Source organism: Lytechinus pictus, chromosome 9, assembly GCF_037042905.1.
Source record: "Lytechinus pictus isolate F3 Inbred chromosome 9, Lp3.0, whole genome shotgun sequence".
Classification (NCBI taxonomy): Eukaryota; Metazoa; Echinodermata; class Echinoidea; order Temnopleuroida; family Toxopneustidae; genus Lytechinus; species Lytechinus pictus.
Window position 1 is genome coordinate 19,651,912 of NC_087253.1, and position 19,109 is coordinate 19,671,020.

Below are 19,109 nucleotides of genomic sequence, written 5' to 3' on the forward strand. Positions count from 1 at the left end.
TATATGAATGTACTTGAGTAGTCAGGAGATGAAATGGTTTGGATGATAGGTCCATGATGATACCAAAGTCTGTAATAGCTCATGGTTATAATAGCATAGGGCATATTTTGAAACATTTTTTGTTACAGCAAGGAACGTGTATGGAACTAATACAGTATATGAATGTGTAGAAGATGCCCTGATCACCCCCCCCCCCCGGGTCTTTTATAAGTGACATGGAATAAACCTTGTCTTTTTCTTTCTTTCTCTTCCTTTCTTTCCTTTTTTTCTTTTTTCCTCTTTTCATTCTTCTTGATTTTTTTTTCTTTTCCTCTTTTCTTCTCTTTTGTTTTCTTTCTTTTTTCTCTCTTCTTTTTCTCTTTATATCTTCCTATCTTTCCTTTCCTTTCTTCCTTTTTCTTTCTTTCATTCATTCATTTTTTCCTTCCTTTTTTTCATTTTTATCTCTTTCTCTCTCTCTCTCTTTCTTTCTTTCATTCTTTCCCTTCCTCCTCCTTTCTTATTTTTTCTAATTTTATTTTCATTTTTATTTCATTTGCTCTCTCATTCTTCTTCCTTTCCTCCAATGTCCTGTTTTTTTATAATGTTATTTATCATCCTACGTGTATCTTTATCATTTCTACAATATAATGGAACTGATTGATTAAAGGACAAGTCCACCCCAACAAAACTTGATTTGAATAAAAAGAGAAAAATTCAACAAGCATAACACTGAAAATTTCATCAAAATCGGATGTAAAATAAGAAAGTTGTGACATTTAAAAGTTTCGCTTCATTTCACAAAACAGTTTGATATGCACATCTCGGTCGGTATGCAAATGAGGGAACTGATGACATCACTCACTCACTATTTCTTTTGTATTTTATTATATGAAATGTGAAATATTTTTATTTTCTTGTCATTGTCATGGTGAAATGAAGTTTCATTCCTCCCTGAACACGTTTAACATTTTATGCTTCAGGCAAAGAGGTCCTAATCATCAAATTCGTAAAAATTGAAATATTGTGTAATTCAAACAATAAAAAACAAAAGAAATATTGAGTGAGTGACATCATCGACTCTCTCATTTGGATGTAACTGGCTCGTTCATATAACTATTTTTTTAAAAATAAGCGAAACTTGGAAATGTCATAACTTTCTTATTTTACATCCGATTTTGATGAAATTTTCAGCATTGTGCTTGTCTGATCTTTCTCTATTGATTCAAATCAACATTTTTCTGAGGTAGACTTGACCTTTAATGAACCAAACCGTTTTCTAAAGTACAAAATAAGAAATTATATTAAATTTTAGCGTGCAACATTAACCTTATGTACTACTCACATAAGATATGACTTGTTCTCCTTTCTTATACCCTTTTTATTTCTTCCCCTTCCTTTCCTTCTTGTTATCTTTTCTTTCTCTTTCTCTTTGTCTCTTTTCTTCTTTTCCGTTCCTTCTTCTTACATCTTAATAAATTAAGTTTTGTTTGCCCTGCCATTAGCATTTAGTTTCACATTTTCTTTATAATTCTATTCTTTCGACTTCAATGTTTCCTTCTTCATTAAGCCTATTGTGAATGTTTTGATGTTTTGTTTTATGGCTAATATCAAATAAAGATAAATTATATATATTTCATTTACAGATGAGATTCAGACATCCACATTGCACATGAAATACAGGGGCCGCGGAAGTGGGGGGGGGGGGGGGTGTGACCCCACTTTCAAAGCCGTGTACATAATCGTAAAAATGACCATATGATTGTGATTTTTTGCGTCATCAGCCCAGCCCCCCCCCCCTACTTTGAAAACCATTTCCACGGCCCCTGAAATATACACTGTTCATCATCACACCGGACACCTCGGGCCCACCCTGGATCCGCCTATGAAATGCATTTTTTTTAAGAAGAAGTAGCATACACTACAGCAGTGGCGTACCTAGGATTTTCCACAGGAGGGGAAAATTTGCCCGCCAAAAACTTTGACAAGCAAAAAAAAAAAGAAAGAAAAGGTCCTCAATCGAAAATAAAGGTTTTCGTACCAGAAAAAATATTGACATGCAAAAAAAAAGAAAAAGGCCTTCAAGTTTGTCAGGGGGGGGGGGGGCAATAAAGGTCTTTCAAGCTCGTCAGGGGGGGGGAGGGATATGTCTTTTGTATGGGTTGTGGCTCGTCAGGGGGGGGGGGGGCAGATTGCCCCCCCCCCCCGTAGGTACGCTAGTGCACTACAGCCAATATAACTGGTAAGCACATATTTAACAGACAACAACAAAAAATTACCTACTTTCCACAATTCAAATCCAACAAATTAATATTTTGAAACAAAATAATTATCCTTCAAAGCAATGGGGCATAGTACATGTAAGCAGTTTGCACTAATGAGTAAAGCATCAAGGCATATAGCTCCCGGGCATATACCAATATGCAACTTTCACATCTTTGGCATCGACATTGCATGTGTTGACAAAGCTAATTGTTTTCATATTCAGTTCATTCAGCAGGATTGGCTGATTTAAATCACATTGATTTTAATCGCGATTTAAATCGCGATTTAAATCACTGTGATCATTTTTTTCAAATCATTGATTTAAAGGTCATATCCACCCCAGAAAAAAAAAGAGTTTAATTGAATAAACATAGAGAAAAATCAAACAAGAATAACGCTGGAAACTACATCAAAATCGGATGTAAAATAGTTTATGATAACATTTTAAAGTTTCGCTTATTTTTCACAAAACAGATGGGTGTTTTATAAAGCTGTTCGTAAGTTAAGAGCGACTTTAAGAACGATTTGAGATCCTTTCTTGTGGTAAATTGTATATACATTGGCGATGGTTTATCGCGTAAGAAGTGTTCACCAGTCGTTCTTTAAGTCGCTCTTAACTTGTGAACAGCTTTATGAAACGGCCCCCAGTTATAATGACAATTCAGTGATATGAAAATTAGAGAGTCGATGATGTCACTCACTTTACTGTTTGAATTATACAACATTTCAATTTTTACGAATTTAACAAATAGGACCCTCTTGTTTGAACTACAAAATGTTAAAACAATGTAATCCCACATGGTCAGGGAGGAATGATTTTTTTTCATAAAAATATTTCATATTTCACATAATAAAATACAAAAAAAAATGAGTGATGTCATCGCCCTAATTTGCATACCGACAAGGATTTGCATATAACCACGGTTTTGTGAAATTAAGCAAAAATTTTAAACGTCATTACTTTCTTCTTTTAGATCGGATTTTGATGAAATTTTCAGCGTTATGCTTGTCTGATTTTCTCTTACTATTCAAAGCAGCTTTTTGTTGGGGTGCATGACTTTTCCTTTAAATCACTTCCATTGAAACATGTACAAATTATTTGGGATTTTTTATTGTTTGTGGCAGTTTTACTTTTTAAATTAAAAAGAGAAAGATTTTACCAACTTTATATCATGAGAACAGGAATAAATCCTTCATATCTACTCAGAACAATTGAAATCAAATCAATGAAATCAAGTCAATCTTGCAAAACCAAAGATGAACATGTAGCCTACATTATATGCGACCCCTACTCAACTTGTATGTATGAGTAGACTTTGTTAATAGGAAAACAAATTTCTTGTTTCTTTATGTCAAAATTCAAAAGTGTTTTAGAGGGCAGTTTTCAAGAAAGTAAAGGAACTCTGAACTTATTAGGCTGAATCTCAACATGATAGATTTTTGCCAGGATGGGTTATAACCATGGATCCTATACTAGAAAAAGCCTGTTCAAACATTCTGAGTAGGATTGTGCTTCATTCAGCCAGTTCACTGAAAAAGGTTCAGTAATTAAGTACATGTACATTTATTTTAAAATATGTATGAATGTTCTTGGCAAAGGGCACTAACATGACTAAATCATAACAACTATACATTTTAGTGCCCTTTGCCAAAATGATTTATGTTTGTACATTTTTAAGTGAATATTTTGAATTGAGTACAATAAAAGTAAAAATCGGCAACGTCCCTGCTTACCCAATACACCGATATTTTAACATTTCTATTCAGGCGCGGATCCAGGAGGGGGCCGAGCCGGCCCCCCCCCCCCCTATTTTTTGACAACCTGCAGAAAAAGTGTACAGAAATAAAAGTAAGAAAGAGGTATCATACCCATGAGGTGTAATTTACAGCCTCGTAACGGCCAGCCCGATCCCGGCCGAAGGGAAACAAGAAAAAGGTGAGGGGAAGAATTGGAAAATAGACTTTATATAAAAAAATTCGCTCGCGCTTCGCGCTCGCATTGCCTGTGTAATGAATCCCATTCAAGAGGATTAAATGGCACTTATATATCCAGTTCTGAAATCAATTTGCATACAATATTTTAGCTCGCACATCAAGCTTTCATTATTTTGTTTGATTTACACAAATTGTTTATATATATCAAAATTTTCAGCTCCCGCTGCGCGCTCGCATTGTTTGATTTGTGACTTACCTATCCTCTTTGGAAATTCTTACCAAAATTTTTCAAAATGCTCCTTTATCATGTCAGTATATCAAAAAATTAAGCTCGTGCTTCGCACTCGCATTTAATTGTTTGAGACACACAGCTTGTTCTTTATTTGAATAAAAACGCGCTTAGACTGTCCAGTTTTCAGGTCGGAATATCAAAATTTTTGAGCTCGCGCTTCGCACTCTCATTATTTAATTGGTGATACTTGTATCCTCTTCATTAATCACTAAAAAACGGTCCTAATTGAGTCCCTTTTCACGTTATTATAATAAAATTTCGGCTCGCGCTTCGCGCTCGCATTGTTCATTTGGATACTTATATTTTTTTCATGATTATAAAATCTCCTCAGAAACTTCAAGTCTATAAACGTAAAATATCAAAGAATTTAAGCTCGCGCTTGCGCTCGCATTATATATTGAGACCACATGAGATACCTTATCTTGTTTATAACAATAAAAATTAACATATACTTAAAACTTCAGTCTTTAGTTAGGACTACCCCCTGAAAAACCAACAAAAAATCAGATTATAGCGGCCAATCTAGAAAAATGTTGATGAAAATATTTTTCGGCCCCCCCTATTGGCGAAAGCTGGATCCGCCCCTGCTATTCCTTTACATGTTCCTGTATTCAAATAAATAGGCCGACACAGTAGTATAAGGGAACCCGTTTTCTTATTTTAGCAAAACTGCTGCTAAAATACTAGTTTTCCAGTTTATTGTAAACGAAATCATTTAAATCAACTTGCAAGTTTGTCAAAACTTTGCAAGCCAATGCTTTGAAACAGTCAAATAGTTCCAACTATGGCTCAAAGAAGAACTTAAAGGAATTGTCCAGGCTGGAGAAATTATGATACATGTATCAATAAATAAAGTAAAATTCACAAAGTAAAATACTGAAATTTGATCAAAATCGGATAACAAATAACAAAGTTATTGAATTTTAAAGATTTCTTTTCGATTATTCCGGTAAAACATTTCTAGGCATGTCTTCATGAATATCCGTTAGTTGGGCTTATGATGGCATAGCTCCACTTGTTCTTTTGATTATGATTATGTGAAATTAGGTTTATTAAAAAGGAATTTACCAAGAACTAAAAACAATTGAATTGGCAACTAATTAAGTACATTAGTTATTTATTGCCGCAACTTATTTCATCATAATGGAGACACATTATTTACACATGTATAAAAAAAATGAAACAATTATGATTTCATGTTATAAGAAAAAGGAAAGAGGGGATGTGACATCATCAACCCACCAAATGAACATTCATGACGATGTAAATATAACTGTTTTCACAAAATACTGATAAACTTTAAAATACAATAACTTTGTTATTTGTCATCCAATTTTGGTGAAATTTTCATCATTTTACTCTATTTATTTAGATCTGAATATTTTCAGCCCGGTCCATTCCTTTAAGGTTGATACAAACAAAAATAAATGCAGTCGGTGAAAGCTTTGAAAGCCAATGCTTTGAAACAGTCGTTCCAACTGTGGCTAAAAGAACAACTTGGGGTTGAAACAAACAAAAGATAAATGCAGTTTTCTTTAACATGTATGATCTTCAATCCTTGACCTGAAAATAAAATTTAAAAAATATATCTCTTTGGAGAACTTGAATCTATGGAATTCTTCCAAATAAACTGATCCTCATTAAATACCAAGAGCTTTGAAAATGAGCACCAACTTTGCATGTTTGCAGCATTAGCTGTACCAAGACAGTTCCTTTGAACCAATAAGTAGAAGCTCTCTACATGTACTTTAGACACAGCAGAAAATGTCAGCTTCTTTATGGCTTTAATATTTTCTATAAATTATATTTTGACTGGATTTGATTATGAAATAGTTAAGAATAATTTTGGTGGTGAAATGCATAATTTTAAAATTGATGTCAGTGTGAAGGGTTATATTTTGGGTGTTTGCACTTTGTTAAAAAAAATTTGTTAGAAAAAATCAGATTGAAATTTAAAAAAATCTGATTTAAATCAAATAGATCCGATTTAGGTTTATATAAAAAAATTGCCAACATTTTCATTCAGCATACTTTTGAGTTTGAAAGTACCTGATTATCACATATTATGGCTGGCATAAAAACACTTTTAATACAAAGGTGAACGAATGTTGCTGGGCATGACAACTTACACAAGGCTAATTAAGGCTAATTAATATCAAACTGAGCTAACATAACAGTAAAACAGGTTGAATACAGTAGCATGGAGAAGTGACTACAAATACAAGGTCCAATCAAGAAACTATGGTTAGAAGTTAATTCCAAACAGGAACAAAATAAAACATAGCTATCCTGTTTGATTAAAAGTATGATAGTTTACAAACTTACAATCGTGAAATTTAAGATTTTCATTTTGTAAACTATCATATTTAATATTTAAGTTCTGAATTTTATGAGAATGGTGTTTTTTGAGTTTGATATTTTGGGTTTTAAGTACCATATGATAAATGTTTTAAGGAATACTGGTTTAATTTACAAACTTAAGCTTAGTTTGCTTCATAAAAATCTGATAACTTTATACCATTCCATGATTTTCTCTTATTTAAAATATTGCAATACCAATGTAACCTCATATGAATTGGACTCAATATTCAAAAGAAATGTTTAAGAATAATTACCTATTCTAATAGCACCATCCGCACCTTTATTTAATAAGCGAGAACTCACAATATTTATCTATAAGTTCAAGAAGAGGTAGTTGTTACCCATGTAGTTTTCAGATCTTTTTCAATGCAATAATCAAGTTCATAACCATAATACCCGTTCTTCCAATAAATTTCATTTATGGTCTATTAGGTCTATAGTCACGAAGCTGAGTTATGTAGGTCACAAACAATGGAATGAGATTCCCCAAATAATAACTAATTCACAATTTATATATTCTTTTAGAAAACAGTATTCAAATTTTCTAGTAAATTATTATTAATTCTCACACATGATATCAATGCATACTTGTAACGTATCTACCCCCCTCAACTCGTGTTTTTTTCTCCTTTTTATATACACTATTAACTATAATGATATGATATTCTGTTTTGTATTAATGTTGTTTTGTTTTTACTATGTTTTGGCGAGCCTCACATGTTTCTTATTACCTTCATGGGAAGCCACGCAATTTATTTTTATTATCTAATCACATTATTTGATGTTTCCTTGTATTTTTATCCTATTTGCGAAATAAAGATTGAATTGAAGCTATGATAAAACCATCCACTATTTTGGGCCATGGAGCAAGGTTTTGGCCATACACGCAGCTGCTCAGTGGAATGTCATATGTAAACACTGTCTGATGGCCTGAGCGAGGGTATTACATAATAACCCTGCTCATGGCTCTGTGGTTGAAGTAGGGGATTATCTATACTCCTCAGTGGTCATAAAATTTGGTTTACAGACAGATGAAGTTATCCAATGAAAGCTCTCTGAAATTTTGGGTGGGTGGGACTTATTTTGACCGTGGGAACAAGATTTCCAAAGAAGAAGCAGACTCTGAAATGGCTCGCTTCGCTCGCCCTTTCAGGCTGGTTTGCTTCGCAAACCAGCTGCAGATCCCACTTCACGAGCCATTCAGAGTCTGCATAGCAGACTAATACCATTCTGCCTTACTCTACGGTATGAAACATAAAGTTTCACATGAAGGATGGCCACATGCGGATCGCCCGGTTATATGATCGAGTGTGCTGGAAAAAAAGAACATTGATAAATCATTCTTCAAACCATTCTTGTTGTTTTACACTGAAGGCAAGTGTACAAAAAAATGAAGCAAATTTTCAGTCCGTGACAGATGAAATTACTTCCAAAGACAAGATAATTATGTTATTACCCACATTTTGAGTTACAAATCACATTATTAATGTTATTGTTGTCAAGCCAACAGGTCTTATCAGTTGCTTCTTGATTGTACAACATAGCTGTCTTTTATGACGTAATTCTGAACATTTTGTGGAAAATCATACATTTATATCGACGTAATGATACTGTTTGGGTTAAATTGATAATATATATATGCTGCTCTACTTGGTTTTTCCATTAACGAAGTAATAAACTCACACAAGATATTCCTAAATGGCTTTCGAATATCCAGTCGCATTCCCATCTTGTCGACGATTGTGTCTTGGATGGATGGTTCGGTTGGGTGGTTTACATTGACGATGACAGTTCTTTCTCCTAAAGAAGGATTGGTTAGAATGTCTCCCATCTCTTTCACGGTACCTTCTCGTAGGGTTAGATCGATTAGAGAGTTGCCCATCTCGTTGACGGATCCTCCCCGTGAGGACGGATGGTTTGGAATCATCACCGACTTGGCGACTACGGTTCCCTCTTTTTGGTCGAGCCACGTTTCGCCAACGAGGATTCATCGAGATATAAGCATAGGTCCTTAGACGCGAAGGAGCATCCACTTCTTGACGTGGTAGAGTTGTTGAAGATTTTTCGGAAGAACCGTCACGGAGAACTAATTAAAAGCAATAACATGTAGGAATACGTAAATAGAGATGAATAAGACCGATCATGATAATTATCTTTAGTAACAGACAATATTGTACTATGATCTTTATGTCAAATTGTATGTTTTCTAAAACCAATGTTACACGTGATGTAAAGAGGGTGGCGGCTTGCTTATTCAGTCTTCAAAGCATATAGAGACATATAGAGAGGTAATATTAGTGATGCTAATTGCGGCTTAGGCTTTGCGGTAAAATAAATTTATTGTTAATGTAACAATTTGTGACATTTACATTTACCACGAGAAAACATATATAGCACCATACAATTAAAATTATTCGTCAAGCGGGGGCCGCGTGCTTCGGTGATGAAGCTAATACCACATTCTTTTAGAAATTAAAAAATTTTCCCTCTTATTTTTTTAGTCATGTTTGCAATTAATTCAAGATTATATACCTGTACTTTTGTTTATAATTGACATCATGAAACATAACAAGATCTATCAAAGAGTGGATAATACAAATTGAAAAGAAATTTCAATATCTAACCATTCAAAGTATTTCTTGTTCTTGGTAACGGCGGGAAAGAAGATGTGGATGGTATGTCAAATGATGAATTGACATCACTTGCTGTCTCAGGCCACAAAACACTAATCAATTTAGCATAAACCTCATGGAGGAACCGGGGTATACCGGTGCACTCGCTTAGCTAGATGCAATCAATCACGAGCCCAAAGCTTCTTTTCCGACGTTGGGAAGGAACCGGTAACACCAAACCACGTTGTCCCTTCTTCTTCGCAAACGGCAGCGAATGCAGTATTGTATGTTTGGACCAAATCACCTTTTCGATCGAGTCGAGGAGCAATGCTAACGCATACAACCTGCAAGATAATTATACAGAATTAATTTCATTCATTGAGTACCTAACGGGGATGGAATATCGCGCCTATATATATATATATATATATATATATATATATATATATATATATATATATATATATATATATATATATAATTAAATCTACTCCTTTATTTGCTCAATTAGTGTACTTGAAGTATATGAATACGTGTACAAGTCGTTTGTGAATCTACAACTATGCACTTTAACACTATTCATTGAAAACATATATGCATCACCCAGGTAGAGTTTAACAAAGAAAATTAAGCGCTGCATGCTATTACTTCGGCTTTAATCCTGATCGGACGTTCGATCATCGATCGCAATTATTCCTACCAGGTACCCATTTCCTACAAGTTGTAGAAATAGGCAATGTAGATACAACGCCTTGCCCAGGGCAATGGTGTGGTATAGTTTGGAAGTATGATAGAAGTGCCCGCTTGGAAGGTGTGGAAACATATTTGGGGCAAGTGCTCTGAGGTTAATATCAAATGATTGTCAATAAAGAAGATTGTGAATGATATTATTTTGTTATTTATACGGTGAAGTACTATCAGTATTCTCGGCCGGGTCATCCCTTTCAGGTCGCACTTGATCTCACAGGAGAGTATTTCCTTTGAGAAAGTTATATTACATTGTTATGGTCAATCCGCAAGCCCCTGTGTTAATGAGCAAATGAGCAAGATTTATCCAAGTCCTCTCGTGGCTGAATTCATGTCCCTGCAAAATCTCGTGAATTGTGAGACTTTCTTTCTAAAAGAATTAACCACTTTCTCCTTGAGTAATATTGATTATTTTTGTACCATGGACAAGAGTAAATGTTACTCTTTTATATTGGTCATTTCTTTTGAATGAAATATTTTGATAAATAAGTGAATTTTTTACCTGAAAAGATGCATCAAACATAATTTTCTTCCTCTGTTTTCACTTGCAAATTGTGCAACATTTTGTGTTTTAGGCACCAACATTATTTATATCATCAGAAAGCTCAAACTCTATACTTTCTTACATGTCACTCTTGATATGTGGCATCTTTTAGATGGGTCAGCAGCCAGCTTTTTCCATCAAGATGCAAGACGAGATTTCTGAAATTTCTGAGTAACATAAAATCCAGAGTTCTGATTGGCATAATACTGTTTTTAAAACAAACAGGCGCGGGTAATTTGAAGAGATTACCACATGGTGAGTGTGACCTTGCAGAGGCCCAGTGTGGGGAACATTGGAATTTGCGTGGGTGTGTGGTCTCTATGACCAATCATGCAGACCGCAGTATTCTTGTTTTTGAGCTGCAAAATGTACTTGGCCTATGAAAAGCTGGCTGCTGACCCATCTAAAATACATCTTCTTATAAAAATTATATCATATTAAAGCTTAGATCTTCAGCTTTATCATGATCTAAAAATCATTTGTGCCCAAACAGAAATTAAGTGTGAAAACAACAACTTTTGTTGCATGAATTTTTTTTTTCATGTTTTAGATCAAAAGTTTTTCCTATATTACAACATTCTTTTAAAAATCCAAACACATGACCTGAAAGAATGATTCTTCTTTTACAAAAGATACCAAAAACATGAAATTTGGTCAATATTTAGAGCAGCAATGGCCGAATAAATAGAGGTGTTTTGGTTCGCACCAAGCTCATTAACTATGCAAAAACCCTCTAGTCATGAATATCACTTGGATAAAAGAAGCTACTTTTTCAGGGCTTGCGGACTGACTGTATGCGGTTGTCTTCCTTTCGTGTCTCATTTTCAATTGTAGAAAAACAATAAACTTGCTCTTCGTGCACGCCATAACCACCCATCCACTTACATATAGCTTCATCTTCATAAGGAACACTCTCTTATATAAAGTACAATGATCACATTCCATCATTTGTCATTTGCATTACAAAACACACAAAGTCTAACCACTTTAACATCTTATATTAATTGAATCATGAGGTATCAAAACATCTTAAAAAGATACATTCGAATGTAATTTTATGTCTATAGGTACCTGCAATGTCCATCTACTGCTATCTGTGTGTTAATATTGAAATAAAACAAGCACACATTGACAATATTTCAGTACCCCCCCCCAAAAAAAAAAAAAAAGTTCATTTTGAAGATCGCACCTTAAATTCAAAAGACATAAACACCTTGCAATTAATAGAATGATAATTTGGGTGTCCTAATCCCGAATTTGGACCGAACAAGATTACATTTATTTAAATCCATGATTGCACAAAGTGTTTAAGACATATCGATTTTCGGATAATAATAACAGTTGTAGTACCAGGTCAGCTAATCAAAATTCGTACTCGCACTACAAGTTTTCACAAATATGTTGGACACATGTATGTCCACGACTTACCTACAAAATTTGTACGAGAAATAGGGTATTCGCATCGCAGTAACCACTCAGATTTTTTTTAAGACTTCGTTTTTAAAGCATTATCAATTTCGGGGCATCAACAACAAAGTACTCGCGATGATGGGCAGAATTTCGCCTCTCTCATATAAAAATGAACCATTATCTGACATTACAAGAACCTAATGCTAATGGAAGATTTTCATCGTCTACGAAAGCCTATAAACCTATGTACCCATAATGTAATGAACAAATAATTTAAGATAAGGTGGGAACTCACTCGATCCGACAGAGAAAGCGATGTCCGCAGTAATTCTCGAAGTTCTTGGCAGGCTGACCTCAAAGATTGCCCTATGTTGTTAGTACCTGCTGCAACCACTACGGTGTCAGGATTTCGGCGCCACTTGAAGTACTTGAGTTCCTCATCGATGTGGTGGCAAGTTCCACCCGATGTACTATTGAAGACAAGCTGGACCTGGACGGGACCCCGTGGAAGCCTCACCGATCCCTGAACCACAGGTCGGGGCTGGCTATCTCCAAAGAAGTAGGCTACCTACCAAAATGAGGACAAGTACGAATAAGGAAATCTTAATTAATACTTGCGATTTATAGTGGTTTAGATTTATGTGTAAAGATAGTTTGCCGCTTTAAATTTAATTCTGAAACATGTTTCACATATTGTCATAACATCGGATTTTGTGGGAGGGCTTAACCCCATCTGCCATCAACAAACGTGTAATTAGAAAAAAATAATGGAATATGAAATCAAATGTGGAAGAGGTGCGTTATTTTTACTGTGTATGTGTGTGGAGGCACTCATCGGGGCAGATCGACGGATCTAGGGGTCAAGGGGGTTCGGACCTTCACCCTCCCTTTCGATAAGCAAAGTTATTAATGTAAAAACGCCTTAACACAAGATGTCCCCCTTCAAATTGAATACCAGTTAAGGATTTCTTTCAAGTTTTTTATTCGTGTCAATATTTATTTATATAACAAAAAAAGCACCCGACACCCCCCCCCCCCCCCTGCCGAATCATGGAACCGCCCTAGGTACACAAGTAGGACTGCGTGGGCTAACTCCAAACTACGATGTCCTAGATGTCGTCAACACAGCAACGCGGTGTGCATGACATAATTACCACGCATCTTACGAGTTTACAACGGCCCATGTGAGAGCATGAGCGTTAATATACCGATCACGATCAGGATCATCCATACTTACTTTACGATGAGAGTCTATTCCATCGATAATGGACATATTCTGCTTCCCACTAATTCCTGTGTCCCACGTCCAAGCCTTTCCTCGCTTGCCCGTCCCATGGCAGGGAGCATAGTAGTCCACCTGCTGGACTGTTGTTATTTGGTACGATACGACTACCAATCACACAACACACTACATCCCCAGAACACGCATACACACACCCCCTGAATAGTCTGCTGGACTGTTGTTATTTGGTACGATACGACTACCAATCACATAACACACTACATCCCCAGAACACGCATATATATACACACACCCCCTGAATAGTCACATGAGTCCAGCTAGTGAATCTTGGCAAGTTCCCCGTCACTGATATTCCGCCCACTGAGCCCAGTCTCCCTCGCTCTCGATTCCGATTGGTCGACTTACCCTGTCAATCAGAACGGCGTACTCCTCGGTGCCATTACTAGTCTAGATTCTAGACGTCGGTGTACTTGTTATTTCTCTCCCCTTGCTTTATTTTCCCCTGCGCGCCATCTCCAGCGATCGCGCTATCCCCTCTTTCGAGGGTAGGAAATCGTGTGGCTGTTTTCATTTCGGGCGTAGAGGTCGAGGATTGTGTTATTGATCAACTGAAAAGCAGAACAGTCCTGGCAAATGACTATCCCTCATGTTGTTTTCCAGTGAGGAAGTTCCCGCCACCACTGACAGTCACATTACGCGCGAAATATTGAGTTATATCCCGGGGTTATATCCATCGTTTCACAGTAGAAAATACACGCATACATGTGTAAAGATGATAGAGAGAGAGAGAGAAAGAGAGAGAGAGAAAGCATGATGGGTTGTTCAATGAAAATATTAATCCATACATTGTTCACATTATTGTAAGTTTGTGCCAGATGGCCGAACCATTATGGAGGATGGCAATATCCATAGAGAAAGTCATGAAGAACAGGTGTTTATTCGCCTGTAGATCAGGGTCCCGTAACACAAAGGTTAGCAATTAATCGTACGCTTGATTTTCACAATCGATCGTACATTGTAGTCAATGGAATCAATCGTAGAAAAACGTTCTACGATCATTGCTAAGCTTTGTGTTACGGGCCCCTGAACTTTATTTTGTCCAATGTGGGGTCCATGTTATGACCATAGAGCTATTTATGGTCTGACCATGGGCCCATGAATCATGATCAGCATACAAATAGTCATTTCATCTTCTTCAGACTGTGTAGTTTGAGCTAGGGGTTAAACACTAGTCTGCTGGGCAAACCCTTCACTCGAGTTAAGGGTCTGAATGTGCAGCCTACTCATGCCTTGTGTACTGAAGGCTCTCTCGCTCAGTATTGGAACAGCAAGTTTTGTATGTGCTAGTCTTTGCGTGGAGGCACACTTATTGATCAAAGTTCCAATCAGGGTCTGTGCCTGCAGACTAGTTAAACACCTTGACCCATTTCGCTCCATGCTTGGGGCTTGACCACTGCCAGAAGGACTGGACATGTGCATATGCAGAACGTGGATGTATAACATCCACATCCAAGTCGGCAATGCAAGCATTGCCCACCAGAAACTACCAATAGCAATTTCAGTAGAGATAATCATTACACACCTTGTGCAGAGAAATGTATTTTACTGATAAAAAGATATAAATTGATTAATGTTAAAATAATAACGCGCGAATTAATTTAATGCAGTCAAAATGTTTTCATTTGCCTAATTTTGCATTCTAAAAACGAAATTTCTTCTGCAGTCGCTCGCTTTTGCAGTCAATCATGATATAATTTTCTAATTCATTTCATCTCGATTTGTATTGTATCCATTTTTTTATATTGTGAATCTTAATCATTTCAGATTCTTATTATTTACATGTTGCCGGGTACATAATATTGTGCAAAATTTAGTCCACGACCGCAAAAAAGTTTTGTATTATTATTAATATTTGTGTTTTTAACGACTCCACATATGCACTTTATGATTCCATTGACCTTTAGATAATATAACTTTGATCATGAACCAATCAAAACACCCTTGCATACATTGGCGTAAATGTAAGCGATGTGCTCTTATACTGGCATATTATTTTGTGGAAGCGGGTGAAATATTCTTTTATTTTTTCTTACAAAAATACTTCATATCAGTTAAAGGGATGGTCCGGGCTGATAGTACGTATATCTTAATAAAGGTAGAATTCACTAAGTAAAATGCAGAGAATTTCATCAAAATCGGATAACAAATAACAAAGTCATTGAATTTTAAAATTATGCAATATTTTGTGAAAGTCTCATGAATATTTATTAGGTGGGTTGATGATGTCACATCTCCAATTGGGATGGTCCGGGCTCAAAATATTTATTTCTTAATACATAGAGTAGAATTAACTGAGAAAAATACCGGAAATTTCTTCAAAATCTGATAACAAATAATACTGTTATTGAAGTTTAAAGGAGAATGAAACTCTTGGAGCAAGTTAGCTTTTGTGAAAGCAGAAAAATCAAAGAATAAGATCAACAAAACTTTGAGTAAAATAGGACTAGCAATAAAAGAGTTATGAGCATTTGAATGTCGAGATCACTAATGCTATGGAGATCCTCCCATTGGCAATGCGACCAAGATATGTGATGTCACACACGTACAACTCTCCCATTTGGACACTGAAAATATACCCCAAAACATCTCTTTTTGCTCATTCTAATCATATGACAAACGATTCATCAATGATATAATGTTGTGAAACCTCTGTACTTGTCATCTCATAAAGAGAACACCTCACCTTGTGATAGACTCTATAAAAGTGAGAATATAAGTGAAATAAGTACTAAAGTAATGAGGGAGTTGTACGTGTGTGATATCACAGATCTTGGTCGCATTGCCGTTGGGAGGATCTACATGGCACTAGTGATCTCAATATTCGAATGCTCATAACTTTCTTATTATTCATTCAATCTTCCTCAAACTTTCAACAATATGTTTCTTTGATTTTCTCTTTGATATGGATTCAGCTGGTTTCAAGGGTTTCATTCTCCTTTAAAGTTTAGCAATATTTTGTGAACACAGTTGTCATGAATATTCATTAGGTGGGCTGATTATGTCACATTTCCACTTTCCGTTTTCTTATGTTCTTACATAAAATCATATTTTTTTCATTATTTCATACTTGTGTGAATAATATGTCTCCCTTATAATGAACTAATTTGCAGCAATAAATATATAATGCACTAAATCAGTTGTCAATCCAATTGTAGTTCTTGGAGGACAAAAATTGAATAAACCTAATTCCATATAAAAGAACAATTGGAGATGTGACATCATCAGCCCACCTAATGAATATTCATGAAGACTGTTTCACAAAATATTTCTAAATTTTAAAATTCAATGACTTTGTTATTTAATAGTCAATTTTATAACAATAATAATAATAATAATTGCCAATTTTTATAAAGCGCTTTTCCCCCGAATGGCCCAAAGCGAGTTACAACATATTATTACCCCCGTCATTGGGAAGCATTCCTTGCATTCGTCGCAGCCACATTATGGCACTGACAAAATCAAACAAACAATATCTTTCGCATCCTACCGGGTACCCATTTAGCACCTGGGTCGAGAGGGGCAAAGTGTGGATTAACGCCTTGCCAAAGAACGCTAGACCGCGGTGGGATTCGATCACACGACCCTCTGTTTATAAGGCGAGAGTCAGAACCACTACACCACGGCTCTTCCACATTGTTACCCGATTTTGATGAAATTCTCGGCATTTTACTCAGTGAATTCTACTCTATTTATACTTACAGCCCGGACCAGGGACGTGAGAGGGTCCCTGCCCCGACCATCCCTTTAATAATGTTTCCACTGCCAGATTCTTTGGTGTCCTTATTCATGTTTTTGACAACAAATTATCCTGGAAGCCTCATATCAATAGTAATGTAAAGCAATTTCTAGAAACATTGGAATTATTAATAATCTTAAACATTTTCTCCCTTCTCGCACTTTGTTAACATTGTACTACACCCTTATTCTACCATATTGCCTAGGGATGTGCAATACAAACACAACTAAATATAATATTACTTCTCCAGAAAAAAACTCTAAGAATAATTTTTCAAACACACTTTAGATCACATACTGACATGTTATTTTTTTTTTAATTACATTTTCAAATTAAGTGACAAATATCTCTTCTAATCCAACAAGGCAACGACAACATTATCACCTTTCTTTAACAAGAACTTTATTTGCAAATAATTAATTTGTCTTTCCGGGCCTGCCTGCTGGAACTCTCTGCCTCAAGATTTTAAAGAATCCCCTAATATAAATATTTTTAATCGCAAACTGAAAAAATGACAATTTTGCAATACTCGTTGCAAACAGGTTTAAATGCTGAACAACTGATTATTTATACTCGGCTTTTGTGTATATGTGCATTATATGCGCTCATATGTATATTATTTGTTATTACCTTTTTCTTCTTAAAATTACAATTAGCCAAAGTACCTGCTCCTGCTGCCCGCTTTCTTTCTATGTCATGTACTCTGCACTTCTCTGTCCCTCCCCTCTTCTCTATGGTGGCCCTGAAGGGACATCGCATATAGACCAAATCGCGAATATTCACGACGAAATTGGCGACGAAATTCACGACGTCGCCAATTTCGTGGTGAATTTCGTCGTCAATTTGAATATTCACGACCAAATTGGCGACGAAATTCACGACATCGTGAATTTCGTCGCCAATTTCGTCGCGAATTTTTCACGACGTCGCCAATTTCGTCGCCAATTGGAATATTGACGACGAAATTCACGACGAAATTCGCGACATCGTGAATTTCGTCGCCAATTTCGTCGCGAATTATTCAAGACGAAATTCACGACGTCGTGAATTTCGTCGCCAATTTCGTCGTGAATTTGTTTTGCTTGCCTGGGCGGTATGCGGGTTGAAACCAATTCGTCTGCTGCTAATTCCTCCACTCACAACAGGGTCTACATTCATTTAGTCTAATGCAATTCTGTCCATTAACTTTTCCCCTAACAACCATGGTCCAATAACCATTTGGTCCAGTCGATCATCACTTCGTCTTATCACCAGTTCGTCTATGACCATTTCGTCTCATATAGTTGGTCTAATATCAATTTTATTTTCCTTAATTTCGCCCAATTAACACTTAGTTCAATTAGACCAAATGGCATATGTAATAAATGGCAATTGGAACAACTTGGTTATTAGACGAAATGGCAGTTAGACCATGTGGATAGTGGACGAACTGATGGTAGACCAAATGATAGCAGACGAATACGCGAGTTGGCATTAGACCAATTGAAAATAAACCATTTAAACGACAGAACGATGTCCACTGCTATCCATATGCATATAGGCGGATCCAGGGGGAGGGGGGCCGAGGGGCCGCCCCCTCCCCCCCCCCCCCGCCCCCCTATTGGCGGAGAAAAAAAAAGGAAAGAAATAAAAAAAGGAGGGAAAAGAGAGTAGAAAAAAGGAAGAGGAGGAGACGAGTGAATAAAATAAGATGAGGGAAGACATGGAAGTAAAAATGTCAAAAGTTTTTAGCTCGCGCTCCGCGCTCGCATCAATTGTTTATTATATACCTATTCTGTTTAAGTTACAAAAAGTCCTTAGAATTTTCATTTTTTAGGTAAAAAAAAAATTCAGCTCGCGCATCGCGCTCGCATTATTTGATGTTTAAAATATATAACGTCTTCATGACTAACTGCATGCAGTCTTTAACATGTAACTTTTCCACC

At 36.1% G+C, this 19,109-nt stretch overlaps 1 protein-coding gene across 1 annotated transcript; it reads right to left on the reverse strand.

Annotated features, from left to right (window-relative positions):
* Positions 1-6,534: 6,534 nt before the first annotated feature.
* LOC135155525 (uncharacterized) lies at positions 6,535-13,526 on the reverse strand. Its single transcript, XM_064104890.1, has 5 exons — positions 13,383-13,526; positions 12,441-12,713; positions 9,457-9,788; positions 8,516-8,918; positions 6,535-8,145 (listed from the first exon to the last, which is right to left on the reverse strand). Exons 1-3 carry the CDS (start codon positions 13,416-13,418, stop codon positions 9,627-9,629), a joined length of 471 nt encoding a protein of 156 aa, XP_063960960.1. The 5' UTR covers positions 13,419-13,526; the 3' UTR covers positions 6,535-8,145; positions 8,516-8,918; positions 9,457-9,626.
* Positions 13,527-19,109: the final 5,583 nt, after the last annotated feature.